The sequence below is a fragment of the Colletotrichum fructicola genome (genome assembly GCF_000319635.2).
Source record: "Colletotrichum fructicola Nara gc5 chromosome Unknown KSG_Nara_v1_contig05, whole genome shotgun sequence".
Taxonomy (NCBI): Eukaryota; Fungi; Ascomycota; class Sordariomycetes; order Glomerellales; family Glomerellaceae; genus Colletotrichum; species Colletotrichum fructicola.
This window is the reverse complement of record NW_027094055.1, coordinates 3,991,328-4,006,484: the sequence shown is the minus strand read 5'-3', so window position 1 is coordinate 4,006,484 and position 15,157 is coordinate 3,991,328. Positions and strand designations below refer to the sequence as shown.

General features: G+C 54.0%; 6 protein-coding genes across 6 annotated transcripts; 2 read left to right on the top strand and 4 right to left on the bottom strand.

Annotated features, from left to right (window-relative positions):
• Positions 1-109: 109 nt before the first annotated feature.
• Positions 110-1,968, top strand: ITP1-8 (Itaconate transport protein; the record flags this gene model as incomplete). Its single annotated transcript, XM_032025463.1, has 8 exons — positions 110-273; positions 326-441; positions 497-676; positions 731-807; positions 863-978; positions 1,040-1,584; positions 1,636-1,724; positions 1,774-1,968. The coding sequence occupies 8 exons, from the start codon at positions 110-112 to the stop codon at positions 1,966-1,968; spliced, it is 1,482 nt and encodes a 493-aa protein (XP_031877932.1).
• Positions 1,969-2,029: 61 nt separating this feature from the next.
• On the bottom strand, positions 2,030-2,769 carry nicF (Maleamate amidohydrolase; the record flags this gene model as incomplete). The annotated part of the gene is made up of 3 exons (XM_066152224.1): positions 2,030-2,167; positions 2,224-2,241; positions 2,290-2,769. 3 exons carry the CDS (start codon positions 2,767-2,769, stop codon positions 2,030-2,032), a joined length of 636 nt encoding a protein of 211 aa, XP_066008390.1.
• Positions 2,770-3,019: 250 nt separating this feature from the next.
• CGGC5_v009823 (putative transcriptional regulatory protein) lies at positions 3,020-4,348 on the bottom strand (the record flags this gene model as incomplete). Its single annotated transcript, XM_032025461.1, has 1 exon — positions 3,020-4,348. One exon carries the CDS (start codon positions 4,346-4,348, stop codon positions 3,020-3,022), a length of 1,329 nt encoding a protein of 442 aa, XP_031877933.1.
• Positions 4,349-5,459: 1,111 nt separating this feature from the next.
• Positions 5,460-6,971, bottom strand: hgo-1 (Homogentisate 1,2-dioxygenase; the record flags this gene model as incomplete). Its single annotated transcript, XM_032025460.1, has 1 exon — positions 5,460-6,971. The coding sequence occupies one exon, from the start codon at positions 6,969-6,971 to the stop codon at positions 5,460-5,462; it is 1,512 nt and encodes a 503-aa protein (XP_031877953.1).
• An 820-nt stretch (positions 6,972-7,791) lies between these two features.
• COX2-5 (Cytochrome P450 monooxygenase COX2) lies at positions 7,792-9,342 on the top strand (the record flags this gene model as incomplete). Its single annotated transcript, XM_032025458.1, has 1 exon — positions 7,792-9,342. One exon carries the CDS (start codon positions 7,792-7,794, stop codon positions 9,340-9,342), a length of 1,551 nt encoding a protein of 516 aa, XP_031877979.1.
• A 2,413-nt stretch (positions 9,343-11,755) lies between these two features.
• On the bottom strand, positions 11,756-13,407 carry CGGC5_v009820 (Satratoxin biosynthesis SC1 cluster protein 4; the record flags this gene model as incomplete). The annotated part of the gene is made up of 8 exons (XM_066152223.1): positions 11,756-11,982; positions 12,039-12,109; positions 12,159-12,541; positions 12,615-12,682; positions 12,748-12,784; positions 12,866-13,050; positions 13,116-13,251; positions 13,315-13,407. 8 exons carry the CDS (start codon positions 13,405-13,407, stop codon positions 11,756-11,758), a joined length of 1,200 nt encoding a protein of 399 aa, XP_066008516.1.
• Positions 13,408-15,157: the final 1,750 nt, after the last annotated feature.

Sequence of the window (15,157 nt, the reverse complement as noted above, 5' to 3'; positions counted from 1 at the left end):
CCTTCGTCTCCTTATCATCTCTGCCATTCGAGAGATTGGGGGTAATTGAGGAGACCCATTTGAGTTGTTGTGAGCTTCTCCAGACTGGAGGACGACCGCCGGCCCCGTAATGGCCGAACCTAAAGACGCCAAGAACGAGTCCGGGACCGGCCCCGTGCCGGAGCCCCTCAGAATCCCGCTCGGGGATGCTGGGGTTGCGGAGCCGTACAGTATCTTCACCCGAAAGGAGAAATGGTTCATTGTCGGGATGGTTGCCGTTGCTGGGTTCTACAGGTACGTTGTCAGACTCTAAGGAGGCGAGTGGTCGCATGACTGACGCGTGCAGCCCTCTACCTGCGAACATCTACCTTCCTGCGATACCTAAGCTGTCAGAAGCATTCGGTAAATCTGTTGAGCTGCTTAACTTGACTGTTACCGCGTTCCTTGCAATGCAGGGCATATGTAAGTAAACCAACCAATGCGAGCGTTTCCGCAACACTAACGGGCTCAAAACCAGCCCCGATGCTATGGGGTCCGCTATCTGATCGCTATGGACGTCGCCCAGTGTTTTTGGTCTGCCTGACAGTCCTCATCGGAGCATGTGTTGGGATTGCTGTCTGCCCCACAGACGCGTTCTGGCTCTTGATCGTCCTCCGCTGCCTACAAGCGGCGGGTTGTGCTAGTACTATTGCATTGGGTAAGTGCTCGCGTGCTCACTTCAATGTTGATCAAGTGGATTAATGTGTAACAGGCGCGGGTGTGATCGGTGACGTATCGACACCGGAAGAGAGAGGAGGCTTCTTTGGCATGTTCAACCTTGGGCCCATGGTAAGTGCTATGTGCTCGGTCTCTCTGAGGCCCTTTCTTTGCTAATCGTAATTAGATTTCGCCCTGCATCGCTCCCGCGATCGGTGGTGCCTTGTCTGACAAGCTTGGATGGCGATCAATCTTTTGGTTTTTGATTGTGATGGCGGTTTGCTGCCTTTTCTTCATCTTACTGTAAGACAACCCGAATGTTCCATCATAACCCCCCTTCTGACATCTCCTCTTTCTCTCTTAGGTTCCTACCGGAGACTCTTCGTAACCTCGTCGGCAACGGTAGTGTCACCCTCGGGGGCGTCTACACACCACTGGTTCCTGTAGTAGGTCGCTCCCGCAAGAAGCAAAAGACAACGCCCTCGAAGCCGGGAGTCCGCCCCTCTATCAACCCCTTCGTCATCCTCGTCTACCCCGACGTTGCTATCACGTTGGCCTTCACTGGCGTTGTCTACGCCGTCAATAACACCGTCGTTACTACTGTTGCCTCGTCCTTTGCTAGGGTCTACCCGTGGCTATCTGAGACAGCGCTTGGGCTGTGCTACCTTCCCACAGGCTTCGGAATGATTGTCGGGAGCACCTTGACTGGCAAATTTCTCGACTGGGACTACGCCCGGATCAAGAAGCATGTGGAAGAGTCTGATGGAGCACTCGAGTTCCCCAAGGAGTATGCCCGATTGAGGACTATGCCTGTACTCCTTGTGCTCTTCTCAGGGGCGGTGATTGCCTGGGGCTTCTGCGTAGACAAAGGCGTACACATCGCCGTACCACTCGCCTTGCAGGTCGTTTGTGAGTAATCTCGCAGTAAGGGAGTCCATTTATCATGCTAACCTGTTGTAGTGGGATACACCTCGATCTCGATCCTCAACACCACGATGACGCTGATGATTGACATCTTGCAGACCAGGAGCTCAGCAGCAACCGCTTGTGTAAGTAACGCTCTCAATCAACGTCTTACATCTCTGCTGACTGTCGTAGACCAACCTTGTGCGATGCCTGCTCGCCGCTTTGCTTGTGGGTCTTATCGATAGAATGACTGCTGCCCTCCGCGTGAGCTGGAGCTACGTCCTTCTAGGAGGGGTATGCGCCTTAATGCTACCTCTCATGTATATCGAGATGAAGTTTGGCCCAAAGTGGAGGCTGACCCGGGACTTGAAGTCGATTGAGGATTAGAAGTGTGATAGATATAGACATAGAGCCGCCATCACCACCCAACTACTAATGAACCTGAATACTATGCCCCTAACCACCCTGTCTGTAGATGCTCTATTGCTTCAGCCTCCGTTACCACGTCGGCGTACTTGGAATCCAAGTCGAACAGGTTAGCCTTTTGGATCTCCTCGCTGCGGTCGCCGCATGCGGACCCCACCACCTATATACGGCTTATTAGTCTTAACCACTCATTACCTTAGTATAGATCTCACTCACCATCGGTCGGAACCCATTCTGCATAGCATCCAACGTAGTGGCCCTTACACACCCGCTAGTACTAACCCCGCATATGACCACTGTATCAATATTTCGACACCTCAACTCCGTCGCAAGCGTCGTTCCGAAGAAGCCACTCGCATACTTCTTCTTAATTACCGCGTCCCCCTCACTCGGTGTCAGGTCCTCGTTCACCCAATCCGCCAGGCCTTGTGAGTGAAGCTCGCTTCCGGTCTGCCACACTGCCAGAGTCTTCGCCTTGAGCCAGAAGAGCCCTGCGTCGGCCATGCTGGGATCGGTGTACTCCACCGCTGTCCACAGAACCGGCACACCACCTTTCCTGGCGGCAGCGACGAGGCGTGCTGCACTGGCGGGGACCTCGACTGCGGCAGGGTCGCCGGAGAGGTCGAGTGGCGAGCCAGGGGTCCAGTATGCTTTGCAAATATCGATGAGGAGGAGCGCAGGGCGCGCGCCCCAGCCCATGCGGTTACCGTACCCGGAGGCGGCATACGAGGCGGCGTCCGGATGACCTTCTGTTGCCGCCATTGCTATTGGTGTATAGTATGGCTAGAGTGCACGGGAATTGAGTGGGCGAATGTGAACCCAAGGCAGCCTGCAACACTGAGGGGACGTTGATATGTTTTCGTGAGGGGTTCCTATTCATGGCCCGCATTGGCACTCCAATTGCCGGAAACGGGCAAAGTGGCCGCCCGCCCCCGACATAGATATCGGCACGTCGCCCCACATTACCGGCAATAGCTGCCGGCGCCGGAGGATAGGCTTCCAGGACAAAGCTTCAATCAAACTGGCCAACTGATGTGCCGAGACCCTCCAGTAAGTCATAGTGTAAGTCCCCATTAAGGAAGGCCGCAAGCTCAGCTTCGAACTGGTCGTCTGGGCCGTCGGCGGTAGTGCTGCACGCCGCATCCAGGCCGCTATTATCCTGCCTCGTAGACATTCCCGCTCCACCGGGGTCTTTCCCCGCAGCTGGAGATGCTGTGTTAGATAGAGGGCTCGCAATCTGCTGGAGGCCCTTTCGCCATCTGCCGCTGGTGGGCCATGCCTCATGCAGCTCGCCAAGGACTTTCAGGGAACCCATCGCCATGCCCTCGGCCTCAGAAGGGGCAATGTGCGGGCAAAGCTGGGGATGGCGCCAGAGATACGAGGCCAAGGACCCGCATATGTAGACGCAGAATACGAGAATGGCGGGGAACCCTTCGTCTCTGGATCTTACACTGAAGTAGGCCTCCACCTGCTCGTGTAATTCGACTACGTTGGCGAAGAGGTCGTGGGACATGCCTCTCCAAAATTCGTTTGGGGCTTGTCCCTCTTGTGGCAACGCATCTTCGGTCGTCGACGATAGCGTCCTGATGATTTGATCAATGTAGATGCGGCGGATAACAATGTTGCTCAACCGCAGCACCATTACCACGGACAGGTAGGCAAGGTGCAATGACTCTGCTTTCCACCCCCGCAGATTCCATACACTCCATTTGTGCCTAGATGGCATCTCTTCCTCCCAACTCCGAAGCAAAGCTATCATCGCCGAATGACTACCCCCAGCCATCCAAGGTGCTTCGTCATCCGAACCGAGCCCCGGGCGACCTGCTCTACGAGCTACTTGACCCCAAAGGTTATGTGCTTGGATAAGGGTCGCGAAGAGGCACCGGCCAGGCCCTGTTGCCAACGAAGGGTTTGCCAGCGCAGGCGGCGTGCCGGGAAGAGCAGACCTTGTGGCAGGTACCACTCCAAAAGCAAAGTCGCTCTCGTCGCAGGGCAGATACGCTGTGATATCATCCAGCGAAAAGGGTGCCGGCGTGCTATACCCAGAATGCAGGTTCTCTTGGCTCTGTATCATCCAGAAGGTCCGCCTAGCTGACTCCGCTCGGACTAGCTGCTCGGCCTCGGCATCTGGTGGTAGCGTATAGCTCTCCTCACGGTGTAGCTTGAGTAGTGTAGCCATGCGAACTGCAACGCCCATATCCATGGAGCTTCTATCGCGATCGCCGTTGCCCCATTCCGCGATGGCAAGCAGGAAGAAGGCTTGGGTATTGTCGAGAGAGGGGCGATACATCTCTTCTGACGCCAGCGCCCGCGCTGCTTCGAGAAAGTGGTCTGTTGCCATGGTAGCAGAGCCATAGCGATGTACCAAAGAGGGAGTAAAGCGCGAAGATATTGATAGAATGCAGCAAAGGAGGAAGCGACTCGTGGATGCAGGGTTGCGGACAAGGTTCTCCTGGAACATGGCTTTCGGTATGAAGCCCAGCTGGAAGTAGGACGTCACGAAGGTTTTGCAGCCTTCGATTACTTCATCTTCAGGTGGAAGGGATGTGTTGCTTGATGATCGAGGCTGCGACAGTGAAGGAGGGGAGGCGTTTGGGCAGACAGTGTCGGCTGGGGTTTTTGGTAGTGGAAACGAGGCCAAGTCTCCTACAGTGGCCTCTTGGACTATGCAATCTGCGTCTCGAGCGGTTGATAACGCGCAAATGATGGCAAGATCCTCAACGCCTCCTTCAACTATATCGTCATGAGCAAAGTGGGTCGGCATTGGTACACGACGTCGAAACTCCCGGTCTGTGTCTCTTTCTCCTCGGCGAGGAAAAGAACAGGCTCGTGCCGCTTGTGTGCCAGCCAGCAGACATGCCTCACACGGAGGCTGTCGGTTTTGCTTGACGCATTTCGACCGAAGCCGCCGGCACCGCCGGCAGGCAGTGCCTCCGCGCCGTTTCACCGGCTTCGTTGCCGCATTGGCCGAATGTGGGTCTCCGGACTCGGTGGGGTTTCGGATGGTGGCCGGCGGGCTCTCTTCAGTGTTTGAAGACATAACTGAGCTCCACTGTAGCCGGCTAGAGGTAAGAGGCAGTCCGAGGGGCAGTTTTCCATTGCAATTGCCGCAGAAAAGGCAGTTGAACTGGAACAGGAGACAAATAAGCCGGCAGAGGGTCGGCCTTGACGGGCTGATAACAGTGGGCGCTATCTTGAAAGATTCGTCTAGGGAGATTGGCGAGCTGATAGGCATGAAAACCTCAGCCACACCCCCTCGGTCTTATCTGTGTTGGGTCTTATGCATTGCCGGCTGTTGCCCCGGGTTCTTTTCCGTCTCTACAAACTTCACCCAGTGTATTTTCGCCGCCTAGATGGCCTAGAGCCTCATAAATCTACCTGTTCATTCTGCGTGATGTCATTCTGCGGTCGTATCTCTGTTCTGTAGTTGCAAACCTGCCCAAGAATGTCTCTCAACTGCTGTAGCCATTGACAATACCATGGACTCCATTCCCATTGACGGCCCCATTTACTTTCCCGTTGACGCTTTTCCTTCCCAGGTTTGGCAGCCCTGCCTTGGTCAAGACCTCTTCCACCTCGTCTAGATGCTCGAGGAAGTGAGCCTTGGCTCCGTCCCACTGGTCTTCGGCGAGATGCAAACCCTTTGAGCCCTCGCCCTCAATCGCCCACTGGGTCAGCATGACCGGCACACTGATGTGGAACATGAAAGCCACCGTCCCCTCGCATATCCTATCTGGCTTCAAATCCTTTGTCGTTGCGTTCTGCCATGTCTCATACGTCTCACCGTGCGGCATGTAGCTCGCCTCATAGCTCAGACCTCCCGGCTCCAGGACGTGACTGCTCCCGCCGTACGTGCCATACAGCAACCCCATCATCTCTGTGGACATGTTGCGATGGTAGTACGGCGGCCGAAAGGTGTTCGATGTGGGAATCCACTTGGGCGTAAAGACAAGAAAGTCCGTCAGTGAAACCCCCGGAACCTTGGACTTGGCAGTGAGCACACAGTACACCGTCGGATCGGCCTGATCGTGATTGACGTTTGCCACATTGATGAACTTCTCCGTCGCGTACTTGTACGGCACCAGGTTCCCTCGCCATGTCACGACGTCGAAGGGGGTGTGACCCTGCCGGCAGGCGTGCAACGATCCCGCCAGCTTGTACACGATCTCCCAGTCGGACGAATCCACGTCAAAGGACGCGACGGGACTTTCAAAATCCTGGGGAAGCGCCATGCCGTTGGAACCGATGGGGCCGAGCTCCGGCAGCTCGTAGTGTGTACCGAAGATCTCCTGGATGTAACCGCGACTCGGGCCGTCGGGGAGGAGGACCCGGAAGCGGAGCCCGGCTTGGATCACCGCTAGCTCCCCGGGCCGAACCATTAGCCAGCCTAGCTCGGTTTGGATGTTGAGCCTCCCCTTCTGCGGGAGGATGAGAAAGTCACCATCGTTGTTACAGAACGCCCTGTTACTCATGGACGTCGATGCGGTGTAAACGTGTACGGCGATCCCCTCCCTCAACGTTGGGTCACCTTGTCCGCCCACTGTTCGGATACCTTCGACAAAGTCACGCCCATTTCGGCTTGACTCGCCTTCCCCTGGTAACTGGAATGGGTCCCATGCCTGCTGTCCCGCCACATATTTCACCTTGTCATTCAGAGGCGAGAAGCAGGCTTGCAGCAGGGGGTTGAGCTCTGGCGAGGGCACGACCTGTCGGTGAGCAACGGACGGCCATATGCGGTACATCCACACATGCTGCAGCGTCGCACGCGAGCTGATGAACGATGAACCGTTCAATTGCTCCGAGTACAGATCGAATCTGCATTTTTGAGGCGCATTCTGCCCGGGAGGCAGCGTTCCGGGCACCGCCTCTGAGCAGAACCGATTTCCGAACCCGGTTTGGTACCGGTGAGGATCCGAGTCAGTCGGCTCCGTGGAGAACGCCGAGGCGGCAGTGGCCCCGACCATGGCGCAATTGCTATTTTTTTGTGCGCTGGTGTGTGAGGGGTAGGGTATAAAGGAATCCACGCGGCTGATTGTGACTCGATGATGTAATGTGTTCAGCTGCAGGTCACTGACTAGACGTCCCTTACGTGAGTCGTCTTTTGGTCCGGCGGTCGTCGGGAGGTATTGAAGGAGACGTTGAAATGGAGACGGAGGCGAGTCGAGGGCCGGTGGGATTTTACGAAAGTCGATGGGAAGGAATTTGTTTCAGAAAGCTCAATATTAGACTCTGAAGAACAGGTGATGATAAAAGCTTCGGTGAGCTCAAGGGCGAGAAATAGAGCGGCCTGGGCCAGAGGTCTGAGCTGCATTCCGCCATCTCAGTGTAAGACATTCTGCATTCCTTGTCTCATCCTTTTCCGGCAATCACTGAAGCTTATCGGGGGTAGGCTTGCAAATTGCCGGTAACCGGCAAAGCGCGGGCAAACAATCCGGCAAGCTCTTTGTCCTTCCCCTTCCCCTCTCATCCTTCGTCTCGAGGTTACCGTAGCCCACTAACCCCGAGACGAATGACGGCATTCAGTCAGCGCGATGCTCGCTAGAGCTTCTGCTGATAAACTAATATCAGCGTGTCTTCATTTACATGCTGAGCGACCCTCGTCATGTCTTCTCCGGACCTTGGACGCAGGGTATATCGCCAAGAGCCTGGATCCGAAGATCGATTCTCCTCGGAGGCAGAATTTCTATCCGTTATAGCTCCAGAACCCTCAGTTCGGCTACAAGTTTTGAGACACATGTCTACGATAACCTCCGAACCCCTCCCTTGACATATTTGCCACACGCAATGGCTCTGATCCAATTCGTCACCGTGCACAGCACGCGCCTCTTTGCGATCCTCCTCATCGCGGCTGCGGCTCTAGCTCTGCATAAGCTTATTACCCGGCGCGGCTCCGCAAAACGCCGGAACCTCCGGCTACCACCGGGCCCACCCGGCGAACCGATCCTAGGCCACCTCCGCGTTATACCGACCGACAATCCGGAGTACGCTTACGCCGCTTGGTCAAAGGAGTACAGCTCTGATGTGTTGTACTTCAACGTGCTGGGACAGGATGTCGTGGTGCTGAACTCGGTCAAGGCAGCGGTCGACCTGCTCGACAAGCGCGGCGCGAACTACTGCGACCGCCCCCGCTTTGTGTTATTCGAGGAGATGGGATGGAAGAAAACGTTGACATTCCTCCGATGGGGTCCCGAATTCCGCATGCACAGAAAGATTCTCCAGAAGAGCTTTCAAAAGTCGAATATCCAGGTCTACCAAGACCTGCAGGAGAGAGAGGCCAAGACTCTGGTTGAGGGGATCCTGAAGCAGCCTGAGGCCTGGGAAACGGCTTTGAGAAGGTTCGCTACTGCCATTGTCATGAACATCGGCTTTGGGGTCGAGGTTACAAGCGACAGTGACCCATATATACAAATGGCCATCGACGCATCCTACGCTCTCGGCCACGGAGGGGCGCCAGCTGGCACTTTGGTTGATTTCTTCCCATTCATAAAGCACCTCCCAGACTGGCTTATCAGAGATCGATCTCTAAAGTTTGCCCGGGACTGGAGGTGGGCCATCAGACGGATTCACGACGCCCCATACGCCGCCGTCACGGCGCAAAAGTCCCCCGAGCACAGCCTCATTAAGATATTGCTCGACCAGAGAAATACGCAGTTAAAAAGCGGTTTCTCGGATTTATCAGAGGACGACATCAAAGGGGCTGCCGGGGCTGTTTATGCTGCAGGTCAGGATACGACTTGGTCTACGCTCGTGGTATTCGTCCTCAACATGGTTCTCCACCCTGAAATCCAAGAGAAGGCCCGAAGGATGGTCGACGACGTCGTGGGAGACAACAGGCTGCCAACATTTGAGGATCGGCCAAAACTGCCATATATCGACTACATCGTCCAGGAGACACTACGATGGTGCCCTGTATCACCAATCGGGGTGCCGCACCGGTCTTTACAAGATGATGTTTACGAGGGAATGTTCATTCCCAAGGGATCGCTTGTTTATGCTAACGCACGTGCAATGACTCACGATGAAAGTACATATTCTGATCCTGAATCGTTCAATCCTGATCGATATATCCCTGTCGAAGAGGGCGGACTCGGTGAGCCCTTTCCTACGGGGCAATTTGGTTTCGGTCGAAGGATATGCGTTGGGAAGCACCTGGCGGAAGCGAGTGTGTGGATTGTGGTCGCTTCTATACTGGCAACAGTCAGTATTGAGAAGGCAACCGGGCCCAGTGGTGCAAAGATCGTCCCCCGAATTGAGTTGACTAATGGGCTTACCAGCCACCCGAAGCAGTTTGAGTGTCAAATTGTCCCAAGAAATAGAAGCAAAACATCTTCATAGGTTGATGCCTAGCCACTGGGGCTGCAATAGACGTTGAAATGATCTCAATAAGGCTCAATTCTTTTTCGTCATGTGTTTTCTTCCTAATACGAACATAGCCTGCGCTCTCTTCCTTTATCTACGGGCTCCATATTGCAAAACCCCTTACTGGGTGGACTCTAAGCTTCCTCAACATTTACGGGCTCCATACGGCACCTGTTGAGCTCTGCGACGACCCTTCATTGCCATTCGTGACGTGGTCATTCTCGACGAAATTCGTTACCGCCTTCTTCGTGTCATCGTGGGGCGTTATCAATAACAATCTGACTCTTGCGCCATTAAAGTACGGAAGCTCATCTCCCCAAAACTGGACGCGCAACATCCCTTTCACAAAACCTCCCATTCGATCAAAAGCCACATCGCCGTTCTTTTTTATTTCGCGCATAAAATCCCCCTTCATTGTTTCCGACTCCTCAGATGGAGCTGCCGAAGCCTGGTCTGTTGCAACATGGAGTCGGCAAATCCAAACACTCAAGCTTTGGTCCATTTTTGCTGTTACGAATCCGAGATAAAGAGATATTCGTACTTCTTTTTGGGTTTCGTCCAAGTTCGTAAGGATGTTTGGGACGTAAACATCGTTAATATTTACGGCCCCTCCTTTGTTCACCATGTCCAGCCACATAATTCTGTCGTGGGAATCGGTTGCCAGCTGATGAAATCGAGCCCATGCAGACTGTAGCTTGGTTGACCCAAAGACTGGTAGTATACCATATCTTCCAGCCCAGGCCGAGTCTGTCAAATGTGACGTTTCCAGCTTCACCCAGGCCGGAATTAGCAATGGCCTTTCCCTGGGTTTGTGCCGGACAACGAGTGATTTTCGTCTTGAGGATCTCAATGGTTCAAAAAGTCCACGTCGAATCATAAGCGGATTAGGTGGAAATGGATGCCTCGAGACGTAAAGAGTTTTTCCATTGTCGTGGCCGGAGACCTGAATCCATGCCTGTGCTCTCTCGCTGTTTTCGACATCCAAGGCTACAATGTAGCCTGCCATACCTGTGTATAGCATAGGGAGTTTTATCGACAGGCCTACGTTCGTCATTTGATAAGTAGAAAGGCCGCCAGTTTCGTCGAGATTTGGATCTCTCCGTCGAAACCTGTGGGAGTTTCTGAATGCCAAAGGCGAAGGCGCGAGGAAACTGGACCAATTTGTTGGTGTGATCGCGTAGATCCATTCCCAGCAAAAGATTGTGTGGTCGTTATCCGACTTTACAATCTCTTCCTGGAGTCTTGTAAATGCCTTCATGCCCTCTCCGTATAGCAAAGGCATATTGATGTCGAAGAGGCCCAGCATGCAATAGGCAAGATCTTCCTCGCGAGTGACTTCCCTTTTGGAGAGCCAGGACATCTTCGTTGATGCACCGGCAGATAAAGGCGACATGATACTATCGTTGATGAGATAACCACGGTCGATGCCAGTGGCATGGTGTATTTCATCAGACAGTGACGTTTCTCGGCTTCCGATGCTGGTCCAATCGTATGCATAGAACACAACGCTGGTTGGGGCTAAGAGTTCCTGTAAGGTCCATCCTCGAGTGAACCAGCGACTTTCTCTGAACCGCTCCATCAGAGCATCCTGATCGCTTTCATTATTTGTCGTGCCCGTAGGAACATCCACCAAATATGCGTAGCATATCTGGGACTGGGCATACCATTGGAACATGGAGTTAATAGCCTCAGATAACTCTGCTGAGCTCGTCTTGTCGATGCAGTTTGTGTCAACCCACAGCCATTCAAGTCCATCGGCCTTCGCCTGCTGACAGGCTCCGTAGATCTTCGAATAGCCGGCTTTTCTGGACGCCTCTTGTAGGTCCTGCCATTCCTGGAACGACACCTCTGCATCTCCCCAGGTATGGGACAGTATGGCGTATGGTGGTATATCCGACCCTGAGAACTCCTGGAGCTTGAACGAATTTACGTCGATGAGGCGCATTGTGATTAATGAGGCTTGCTATAAGTCGCCGGTCTCAAATCTGGAAAAGGCGGCCGACCTCGTGACCCAGCCGGGAGATTGTGTAAAGAAACAAGAGCTTTTCGTAGCCCCCCCGACGCGAAACTTCTGAGCTTTAATGCTGACGGTGAGAATCAGGCGTCGTTGGGTAGGTAAAAATCAGTGGAACCACGGTTTTTACTTGTCGCCGATCCCGAGGCGGGCTTCATTGGGGCCACGCATATGCAAGTGAGCGGGACGTCTTGTTAGGTTAGGAACCCTCCGACCAATCAAACACTCTTGGCTTTTACGCAATATTTTCTTTACCGGTCATAAACGTCATGTGAAGGGCAGCCTGTGGGGGTCTTCTGCTGGAATTTAGACACGTTTCATCTTGTATTTGCTTCAACAACATCGCTCCATCTGCCTTTACCTGACATTGGGTATTTATGGGCTTATGTCTACTGTGTCACACATCTCCCGTATTGGCGTCTTCGGGTGGAAAATCATGCCAGGGCTTCTCTCTCGTATCTGGTCCGAGCCCAGCTTCTGGCCCTTGTTGTGCCGTCGCAGGATCACTCCCCAGATGAACTGGCGCGTGTTCGGTATGCACGCTACAAATACCGCGACGTAGACCTCAATGTCGGTCCACATGGCGGCTGGCATGATGAACGCTGAAGACGCCGTGTTAGCACCTGTCATGAGGGTCCTGGGGTCGATGAGTGCTCACCAGTTGGGTTGAGCGGATACTTGGCCAGCTCCTTGATCGTCAATATCCGAATGATGCTTACTACTGTGAGGCTTTGAGTTGTTAGCAGCTACCCACGACTCAGGGCAAGGGCAAGCTTACAAAAGTCCTAGGCTGAACAAGGACATGACGGCAATCTTCTTGCGCCGCTTCATGTTCAACCCCCAAATTTGGGAGGCCGGCAGACCCAGCATCCACAGGTCTAGGGCGACGTTTATAGTGCCCTGCCCAATGCCAGTGTGCTCTATGCTGATGCAATGCCCCTCTCTTTCTCCCGTCCAGAAGGTCCAGGCCAGATTGATGGGTTGGCACTGAAAAAGGGTGATGAGCAGGTAGATGATGCCTACGGAGAAATTGAAGGCATGCGTGCCCCAAACGACCCGTCGAAACTTTTCGTCAGGGAAAATTCTGAGGTACATAAAGAGAATCGAGGCTTTCGCTAGAGTGATGGTACAGTGATAGAGTACCTGCAGGACGTAAAAGTTCTGTGCGAGTGTCAAAACTACTGTTCCACGGAGAAGGGATCTCTCAAAAATGAGATTCTAAAGGTTCACATACTAAGAAAAAGTGCGTAATCTCATACGGAGTAAGACTCCAGAGATCTCTTCCAGCTCCAAACTTGCCCCCTGTGTGCACGCGTCAGCGAAGCTCTATCTTCAGTTGGCGTTTGGCCTTTGCTCTCGTCACTTACACAGCATGTCCGCCGAGAATAGCCCCAGTAATACGCACTGGAAATTCAATCAGCCCAACCGTCCTCCATATGATCCCTCGAGGGGTCGTGGATACGTCGCGACATGGGATAAGCTCACGTATGCCAACACGATAGTGGTATCGTCCGCCCCCCATGTAGCAAGTCGGGCGATCTTAACCGATACGCGAAGTACGACGGCCAGCGTGGGAAGCAGGGCAAATAAGATAATACGGGGCACTACGGTTGCGCCGAATTCGTCGTGTAGTGAGAAATCGCATGCGTCCTGGGTAATTTTTTGCGTCACTGCGTATAGAAGGGAGGAAGTCAGCCGGTTACTATCCAAGGGGTACGGATCCTGTCGTTCTTACCCAGGGCTTCCTTCACGGAGCAGCTTGCCGCAGCACAGCTCTCGACAAAATGGAGAAAGTCGGTATCTTGACACAGACATGCCTGGTCCGTTGTGCTGCAGTCTGAATTGGTGAGGCCTTCTATCAGGCATGGTAACTAGGGGTATACGTCTCAGCATCATCCCTAAAGTGAACGACCGCCATACCATGGATGTCTTACTGTGCAGTTTGGGTTATCATAGAGACGATCGATCTGCGCGAAGGTCGCCAAGGCGAGTGATAGGACGAGAAGCAGCAGCCGAATCGTGTACATGGCTGCGGCCCAAGAGTGAGCGAAACCTCACGCGTCAGACGGCAGATTCCTCACTGCCGGTCGACGTGGAAAATCGGCAGTTGTGGCTCTTTGAACGTGGGTTTTTGACGAAAAGCTACGCGGGTTTATCGTGGCATGAAGATGGAAGTTTCCAAAACGTGATGTTGACTGCCGATAAATCCTATCCAGGACCAGTTTCGAGCAAGACACGGAACTCCCACACGTGCTGCTCTGTCAAGCCGCTATCGGCATTCCTAGAGCCTCCTCGCATGTGGCGGGCCTCTCTCGAAAGGTTCCCTTGTCGCGTGGCTTGCGCCTTCCAGCCAGACAGAGCTTCTCCTTCGTGTGGTACTGGGTAGGTGGTAGCGGCAGGCGTCGGGGCTGCCAGGGGACATCACCGGATGGAGACTAGCCCAGCCGAGCGAGGCGAGAGCTCTACACTCATTGCGGCGTCTACGTACCCAAAGAGGAAAATGCCACAGCTTATCCCAGGTCATTTCCGGAAGTTGAATCTTCAGCATCTTGATCGAGACCTCAAAGGAAGCGCCATTGTTGGCGGCAAGGGCTGAAAGAGCATCACGCCTCTTCGCAGGTTTCGCCGGTCTCCTCACCGAATCGCCGACCCCGGCTGGGCAGCCATGGGGATTAGACCAAAGCTTCATGCCGGGCGATGTAGTTGAGAGTGTACCGTTCAACCGCCGATGCCCACGCCGACTCCGCGGGCTGAACCGGAACGCGCTCCAGATCTTACCCGCCGCAGACTTGACCCCTCCTATGCTATCGCGGACGGGCAAACGAACAAACACCTCTAAAATTCTTTTACTGAGCGCATAAGCCTGGCTTTTCTATCGTCACGATATAACAGTCCTTCCCGAGATCTCGTCGTTGAGATACCTGGTCCCCCATGAAGATCGTCAGGCTTGGCGGGCCGCGAAAGGGCCCCGACTCCAAGTGGATCCTCCGAGGAAATCGCCGATCGGCGTCCGGGGAATGATGGGTCTCGGTGCCGCGATCCACCCCGCCTTGGCACGTCCCGGAGATCTGGAAAGCGTCCCGCTCCAGGCCTTGTTTATCCCGCCTGCACACCCACCGATCGGCGCCTAATCAATCTCACATGTGTCTTTCCCTGCTTTTCACCTGCCATCTACCTTACTACCCTGCATCACCTCCCCAGCCCCCAGTATTACTTCCAATGGGCTGTGAGGTTGGTGGTCCAGGCTCGCTTTCTTGTTTCCCCCTCTGCGGATTCGCATTCTACTTTGCCATCTCACCTTTCCCATCCCACGGAGCTTTTGCGATGCTGAAACCTCGCCCGACACCGTCTGCATCCGCATGACAGCCGCGCGCCATGGATCGAAGCTTAGCCGTTCTCTCGGAACACGGCGCTCGGTGCATTTCAGCCGTGCTCTTCGGCTCGAGGTTCCTCACCCTCGGGCCCAAGCGTGTTTGTCTTCCATGCACATGGAAAAATGCGTAGCAATTCCGACTTAATGGATCCAAGCTGAGAGAAAAGCTTATGGTAAAGTCAACTTCGCCAAGAACAAGCGCTCGGAAATCTTAAAAGCAGTTGCTCAACAATGCTTACCCCCTCTTGGAGGCAATTTCTGTTATTCATAGGGAGTATCTCATTATTTAAGCTCGGGCTGTGTTAATTCGTTTGCCTCCCTCGAGCGCCAAAGCCCCAAAGCTTTCTTCTAGCCATGGCTCAAAATTCATCCCAAATGTTCAAAAGACGGCGACATGCTCATGT